The 8,020-nt window shown below is 49.2% G+C and overlaps 1 protein-coding gene across 1 annotated transcript in view; it reads right to left on the bottom strand.

Annotated features, from left to right (window-relative positions):
• AFF2 (ALF transcription elongation factor 2) overlaps positions 1-5,096 on the bottom strand; it is a gene marked incomplete at both ends in the record, with an annotated part of 326,636 nt that extends 321,540 nt beyond the window's left edge. The window contains one exon of the mRNA XM_084294301.1: positions 5,050-5,096. Coding sequence (XP_084150427.1) covers positions 5,050-5,096 — 47 coding nt within the window. The remainder of the gene's footprint in view (positions 1-5,049) is intronic.
• Positions 5,097-8,020: the final 2,924 nt, after the last annotated feature.

An 8,020-nucleotide genomic window follows, 5' to 3' on the forward strand; every position in this document is an offset into this window, starting at 1 on the left:
ACTTAACACATTACAGAACGTCACATTTCCCCTTTAAATATTTAGTTAAATTTCAGGTTGCAGTACAGGCTTCTCAGATGCACAAAAGGAATAATTCTGCTTGGCTGAAGGACCTGCACCATAACATTATCTTTACTCAGAAACAAAATCCCAAACAATATAATTGGCATTCATGTACAAAGTGCTTGAACGCTCTGAAGTCCTGCCTGGCTTTGGAATAGCTGAACAGTATCTGAAGTATCTGCTCTCCATCCCAATTTGTATATTTCAGAAGTCATTAAATTCTTGAATGAATCATTAGAAAAACAATTCAAATGCTGTTAAACTGATTGTAATTTTGCCTCATAGGATAGATGTGAGCTTAATGTTTGCAAACGGCCAAATTCTTTTAAGATTTACACTCCATGGAGTTCAATATCAGCCAGGGAAGAATTACTAAATCAGGATGTACTTAAAGTACAGGTTTTGGCCCAAGAATATTTTTGGTCTTTCTCAGCTGCTTGTTTTGACAGCATCTAATCCCCCTCACCCACCCACCAGCAGCCACACAATCCATCCATTTACACTTTCAAAGCAAATTGAAAATGAAACGTTTTCAAATAATTACTCGGGGATGTCTGTAACACAAATCTAAAAAGTAACGCCAATTCAACTGTAATATTTCTTAAGGAGAAGAAAGGGAGGGGGAAAAAAAACCCTTACAGAAATCCATTCAAAATGCAACTTCCTCCTGTACTAACGCTCTCACCACCACCCCCAAAAAGGGAAAAGAAAAAAAAAAAAAAAGGAGAAAAAAACCTTAATCTAAGTCCCAAAGAGCCTATCTACTCTGTTTCACACATCCCCATCAGAAGCACAACACTGTTTCCACGTTCAGAAGACTTCTCATTTAGCAAGCTATTACAGACCCTGGTGACAGAGCAGTGACTGAGGTCTTCTGCAGAGGCACAAGGCAAGGAGGGAAGGTGGCCGAGGGGCGGAATACCCAAGGCTGGAGCTCGAACAGTTCACCTTTGTCTGGAGAGCAGGATCCCCCCTCCAGCCTGAGGTCCATGCTGGAAGCGCGCTGCTGGGGCATACAGTACGGTTTTGCATTCATACAGGGGGGGAACCTGGCCCACAGATGGCCTGTTCTCAGCTTTGTCAGCCACAAACAGACCTTTGAACTTTCTATTTATATAACAGTTTGGTGAGTTTAAGCCTCTTCCTGTATAACTGGCAGTTTGCTGGTTTTGCTCTAATTAGGCTACTTGTGATACATAATATAAAAAAGAGAAGACAAGAGGCTTGTTTCTTTGCAGTGTGAACTCTTCGCTATCCCAACTGCACAGCTACAGTGATGGTGTTACCTGCCGATTGCGTTGCCCTCTGCCACGTTTTATTTTCCATACCTCAACGTGTATTTTGCTGCTAAGTATTTTCTCAGCTTCCACTTTTTCAAAGATTGGAGGACTTAGAAAATAATAGTACCAATGCCAATAAATAAAACATAAACCATGAATCTCCCCGCCTCTGTTTGTGTTACCGAAGAGCCGTATATTCTGGGTTGGTTGGGTTTTTGTTGGGGTTTGCTGTTTCCTAGCTGCTGATTAATGGCACCACCTTACTCCGTAAGCAGGTTCAAATCTAGCCACACGGTCCCAGGACGCGTCAAGATTTCATTTACTTGGTTACCACAGACAAGCGTGGAAAGTGATTTAAAAGATGAAATTTGATTTTTAACAGCAAGTGGTCCCCTTGGTGCACACAGGCATTCAAGCTTTTCATTATATCCATCTCCCTTCCTTTCTCCCTCATAGAATGGCTCGTATTAAATGCAAGCCCAGGTGAACGTTTCTTATTCACCCAGGAATCTCAGAAGACTTCAGCTTTGGCCCTTTCACCTAGACAAGACCTTAGATTCATTTAAATTGTTTTGTTTATACAGGTTTTTGAGTATGGCAAAACATCCACTGGGATACTTAGTTTTGCACATTCTGTCCAATTGCTTCTCTGTAAAAATTAAGAAAAAACCACACATACTCTCAGCTACCTTCTCAACAACATTCTTGATGAAGGGTCACTGAAACACCTTGTTCTTGTATTGTTGTGATCCCTCCTAACATGGGAAACCAAAGGGCTGATTCTGCAGCCTCCACCAGGACAAAGCTCCCCCTAAGCATCCTGAGTGCCTGGTGACAACTCCAGAAGACACGCTGTGGCAGCGCGCTGCTACTTTGGCAGTCCTGGCCAAAACACATCTCGAGAAGTGATGCAGAGAGGTACCTCTGGTGGACGGAAGGAAAACGTGGTGGGGTTTTTCCCATCACCCTAAGACGTGTGGGGAATCACTTCCTGATATGCACAGAAAGCGTTACCTTTAAACCTTTACATTGGATAAAAAACCTCCACTCAGCTATACATTTATATATATCTATTTCTCAGGCTAACTATGTTTCTGCTGCACTTGTATACAGATAATACATACAAACACCCACACACGCTGTAGGCCTGAGCTTGCCTTCTTTGCGATTGCAGCACAGATTAGCAGAAGTTTTGCGTTTGCAAGCGACACAGAAGAGGGTCTCTCACTGCTTTATAACTGCTCACAAGACACGTTTTACAGAGGCCAGCTCACAGACAGAAGCGCCGAGGACAGTTGCAAAATATGAGGCACAAATCCACACATCATGCTAACTATAGTTATTTGTAAATATCATGGAGTAACCACACCATGCTGGATACACAGACAAAAATAAATTCATTTTGATGGGTAAGCATGCATATTTCTGGGTGTGCAGAGATGATGCATGTACACATACGTCACGTTTATTTACACACATTTATGGATAGATGAGCTAAATTCATCTTTCCTTAAGCAATGTAATTACTTGCCTGAGATACATAAATCTTTATATGTACAATAAAATACATGTAATGCTTGCATATACATGTAGATTACGTACCCCTATATTATATACATGTGCACATGCGTATACTAATTGGATTATTAAAGGCTAAATCCAACTTGATCTCTGCAACAGTAATCCAACTGTGTCACAGGGAGAGTTTATGTGGATATCGAAACACTTTGAAACAGCCATGAAGTAAAACATGTTCTTGCCTCACAAACCCCAAAAACACACACACACACAAACAACCCCCCCCCCCCCCCCCCAAAAAAAAAAAATAACTGTGAGAAATGAAGTGAATGGAAATTATGGAATGAGTGGCAATACGTTAATATTTTATGCAAAAACAGAGGCACAAGAGTTCCCTTCTTTCTGATGCACATCTCTAAATCCACATAAAACCATAGTCAAATGAAAGCAAGTTATTAAGCAAACACTAAAACTCAATACCTATAATGTGCTTAGTATTTGAACTACACCCACATATTGGGTTGTAACAGCTTCTATTAAATTAATGATGTTACCCACACTATAAATTAGGCAAATTGTATGCAAATATTATTTGAGTAGTTATATGGTGGTTATCAGTTGTGTGCAAAATAAATTAGTGTAGCAGAGTCAAGATAGGGTGGTAGAGGCGTAATATTTAATTGAGCACTAATTTTATTGTGATTATTACTTTTAAATAACAACAGCCCAGTTATTAAAAGAGGTAATATGATGGTACACGGAGAGCTGATAAAACACGCGCAGGATCCAAAACGCCTGCTTCCAGATTAATATTGATACAGTGTAATTTATGGTTCCAAGGATTTACTCCGAACTGCTGTAAAATAGGACGTGACAGGTATTTGGTTCTGATTATCTTGGATTTGCAACCATAGCTGCTACACAGTGGTTGGCAAAATGATAGTTATTAACTAAATATATGATCTTTTTCCTAGACATACCTTTATATTACCAACAAAGTAAAGTAAAGGCTCTGCAAAACATGAGGTCCAAATGCACATGCACACACACGCAAAATCCGTGTGACATTTAGTGATTAGGATCACAAAGCAGCATTTTACTTTCTTTCTTGGCAAACTGTGCTCCAGCCCAAAACCATTTAACAAAGCAGTAACCAACCTCTGAATATAACCATGCACAGTTGCAAAATTGTAACTGCTTTTCCTAAATTGAAAATAACCAATAAAAACAGTCGTAAAGAATAACCATAATCTCATTAACCAGCCGGGAAAGTGCCTGAATACCTACCCCAGCACCAACTTTCCCAGCTACTTGTCACCCATCGAGATTCCTCAGCAGTGACTTCGGTAACAAGTTTACAATATACTCAAACAGATGCACCGGCCCTTCCAAGGTGCGCGCTTAGTTGCAGAGCAACGTAAGCCTAAAGCCCCCACTCAAATAAAATTTAAAAAAAGGAAAAAAGAAAGTAAGGAAGGGAAGACGGAAGGAAGAAAAAGGATGGGAAAAGGTAAAGAAGAAAGAGGCAGAGAAAGGAAGGGACCTGTTATAATATCACGGGGACCGAGCTTCCCACTTCCCAAACTAACTTCAATAACGCTTTCTCCCGAACGGGAAGCCCGCAAAACCAGCGAGAGCCCCCCCCACCCCTCCGGGGCGAGCAGGGCTGCAGCCGAAGTGTGCCACACGGCAAAACTCGGGGCCGCCTTCCCCCCGCCGAGGGACCGCGGCCGCTGACAGCCGTAAATACACCGGGAGCGAAGCGGCGAGCCCGGGGAAAACATCGCCTCCCCACGCCGCTGCCCTCGGCGGCCGGGGGGGCGCCGCTGCCGCCGCTCTCCCCGCCGGCAGCCCGGCGCATCCCGGCTCCCCCCGGCTCCCCCGGTAAGTTGCTCCCCCCCCCGGTGCGGTGCGGGGGCTCCCCGCCAGCCGCAGCGGGGCTGCCGGAGCCGGCGGGCGCAGCGCGGAGCCGCTCGGCGGCGGGCACCGGGCGCTTCGCCCCGCAACAAAGGCTCCCAGGCACCGGCGGAGAGAGCGGGGAGGAGAGGAAAGGAGGCAGCTGGTCGGGGGAAGAGGGGTGGAGGGGAGGGAGAGGGGAAAGGGGGGGAATAAAGCAACCCCCGAAAAATTAAAAAGCGACACCCCAAAAAAAAAAAAAAGAAAAGAAAAGAAAAAAAAAAAAACCTACCACTGCTGCTCTAAGTCCCAGTCCCTGAAAAAGTCGAATAGGTCCATAACGATGTGGCGGGGGGCGACTCAGAGAAGTGGTGCCCCCTGCCTCGGCGAGGCGGCACGCTCAGGGCTGCCCGGCCGGCATCGGGCAGCGGCGGCCGCCGCCGCGGGGCCGCTCGGAGCCGCCCGGGGCTCGGGGAGCGCCGCCGCCGCCGCCCGCTCCGGGGCCGGGCTGCCGGGCTGCGAGGGGCAGGCACGGCGGCGGCGGCGGCCCCGGCGCACACGCACACACACACACACCGCACACACACACACACACACACCCGCTCGCACTCTCTCGCACACCGCCAGGGGAGGAGGAGGAGGAGCCGGGGCGGCCCCGAAGCCGCGGCATGGAGCCGCCGCGCCAGCACCGCCGGGATCCGGCGGAGCCCCCCCTCCCATCCCATCCCCTCCTCTCCCCGCCCGGGGATGCCCCGGGGAAGTTTGGAGGGAAAGGGGATGGGATGGAAAGGGAGAAAGGAGGCTTCGCGCATCGCCCTAAGCCCCGAGTGGCACGGGTGGGATGGGGGGAAAGAGGGGAAAATGGGAAAGAGGCGCCCGTGGGATCGCCGGTAAAATCGGCCCCCCGCCAGGGAAGCGCCGGGGGGCACCGGCACCGGAGGAGGCGCTGCCCGGAGGGGCTCGGGGCAGCTGCAGCAGGAGAGGTGCAATGGCAGGGGAAGGCAAGGCCCAGGAGGGCCCTGGGCTGAGCAAGCGAGGGGCTCCGAGAGCCACCAGCATCACCCCAACTCCCCAGGATGTCACCAGCCCGACCCACTGCCCCCACACCCCAAATTGTCTCCATTTTGGAAATACAAGGTTCCAACCACATATACGTGCATGCAGCAACCAAGCGCATCCATTGGCGTTGCGAAGACGAGCCCAAAGCTGTGTTCATTTTGGTTGGTTTTGCACAGGACCAGCCACACCCTGAACTTGCCCGAGTGATGCTGGGCCTCAGGGACTTGGTGCGGGGTGAAGTCAGAGATGCTCCTTGCTCTGGTGGCATCCCATCTCCACAGCCAAGGTCCTGCAGCTGGTCACAGCAGCCCACTCTGCTGCCACCACGGAGATCAGGCTCCAATGAGCATCTCTGTGGGCTTGCTGAGAATTACAGAACAAACCCAAGGTGGCCAAGCAGGTCAGCAAAAGAGCAGCTAATGTAACCCACGATTTTTGCCTTCCTAAAGAATGCACAGCTGTTGTGCAAACGCTGCTGGGGTAAAAAAAAAAAAAAAAACTGCAGAGGAAAAGCTCTGGAACCATTACCAGTGGAAGTCAAACGTGACAAAGGCTTCCTGATCTGAACCTGGGTTTCACTGCAAGCTTTGCATTTGCATCATGCATCTCACGGCCCCCCAAGCGAGGGAGCTCAGGCAGGGCTGCACCACTGACAGCCTGCTCGCACCCAGCGAAACCCCGAGCCCTGCTCCTCTCTCTGCTGTGGGCAGGCAGGTGCACACAGCATTTCCTCTCCAACACTTGTCGGTTTTCTCCACAAGCAGGCTTGAACGTGCTGCTCTGGTCCCCTTCAGCTATGAAATACCATGAGCCAGGCCCCTCTCTCTCTCCTCTTTCTTATTTTGTTATTCTTGTTGGTTTTGAAAGCCCTGTTCAATAATGAGACTTTGTGGCCAGTGCTGCCACAATTCAAAAATTTTCTTCAGAGACAGACAGTTTTTTTTAGAAAATGTTATTATTAATAAAAGTAAAAGCCCAGTCTGCCGCCTGATCACTCACATTCAATAACAACTATTTTCAGTATCTTGAGCTGGAGCCATTAAACAGAACTAAATGAGTTACTACAGGCGTTACACAGGGCGTGCAGGAGCTGGGGATGCTCCGCACCCTGCCTTGCTGAGAGGTCATTTACTTCATTGAACAAAACCCTTCCTCTTCTTCAGAAACTAGCAAAATCTGCACAAAATAGTCCCCCAAGAGGCTTTCAGAGCTCACTATAGCAAAAATAAGGGTGGGAGATCCACCAGATCTGCAGTTGCCATGAAGGGCAATATCAGAGAAAACCCCTCTCCTGGGGGATGCATTTTGGGCACCTGGAGCTCCCTGAACATCCCACGCCCTCAGCTGAAGAAGTTTGTGCACAAACTAGCTTTTCACAGACAGTTCAAACCAACCAAGGACATTCCCGCGTGCCACCACCACAGAGGCCAACCAGGCTGACACAGGGCCCCCCGGCTGAGCCGCCAGCAGCCACGCTTGTCCCCACATGCTATCAGCAGGGCTGGCCGAGCTCAGCACTTGTCATAGGAGCGTGTCGGGGCCATGAACTGTTCCATAGCACAGGCCAGGGATGAGCACAAGCATGAGGCTGTGCCAGCTCTGTCTTTAAATAGCAAAGGGTTCGTTTTACCCAAAGTGCCAGGAACAGAAAGTTCAACTGCCCCTGGCATGACCACTTTTACCATTACAATGGAAAATACAACTGCAGTTCCCAGCACCTACAGCAACAGCTCGGGACACGGTTAAAGGCCAGCAAGGCCTCCCGGCCCCATTCACCACCGCCAGGCCCAGCAGCCAGCTACAAAGAGGAGCGCTGGCTCAGCACGGGCCCGGCTCCCTTTTAGCCTATGAGGCTGCGGATGCTGTTTCACCCACCCCTGCCCATGCTGCTCAATGAGGTTAGAGCTGGCTTTCCAGCCCGCTGTGGCACTGCAGGGGGTGCAGGCAGCTGTGAGAGTTGCCCCCGTCTTGGGTTTTAGGAGGAGGTTCCTGCTGGAGCACCCCTCAGACAGGGCACAGGTGCCTGGTGTCCCTCAGCAACTGCTGCCAATTTGGCCATGGGGGAAATCATGAGAGCACCCTGCAACCAAGAGAGCTGCGGAGCTGCACCAAAATGGCCAGGCTCCCCCTCTGCTCCCTCAGGTTCAGCAGTGGATGGCAGGTACCAAGTCTGAAGCAGGAAAAGGGCATCCCAGCCTCATCCT

Source organism: Netta rufina (genome assembly GCF_964035555.1).
Source record: "Netta rufina genome assembly, chromosome: 12".
Taxonomy (NCBI): Eukaryota; Metazoa; Chordata; class Aves; order Anseriformes; family Anatidae; genus Netta; species Netta rufina.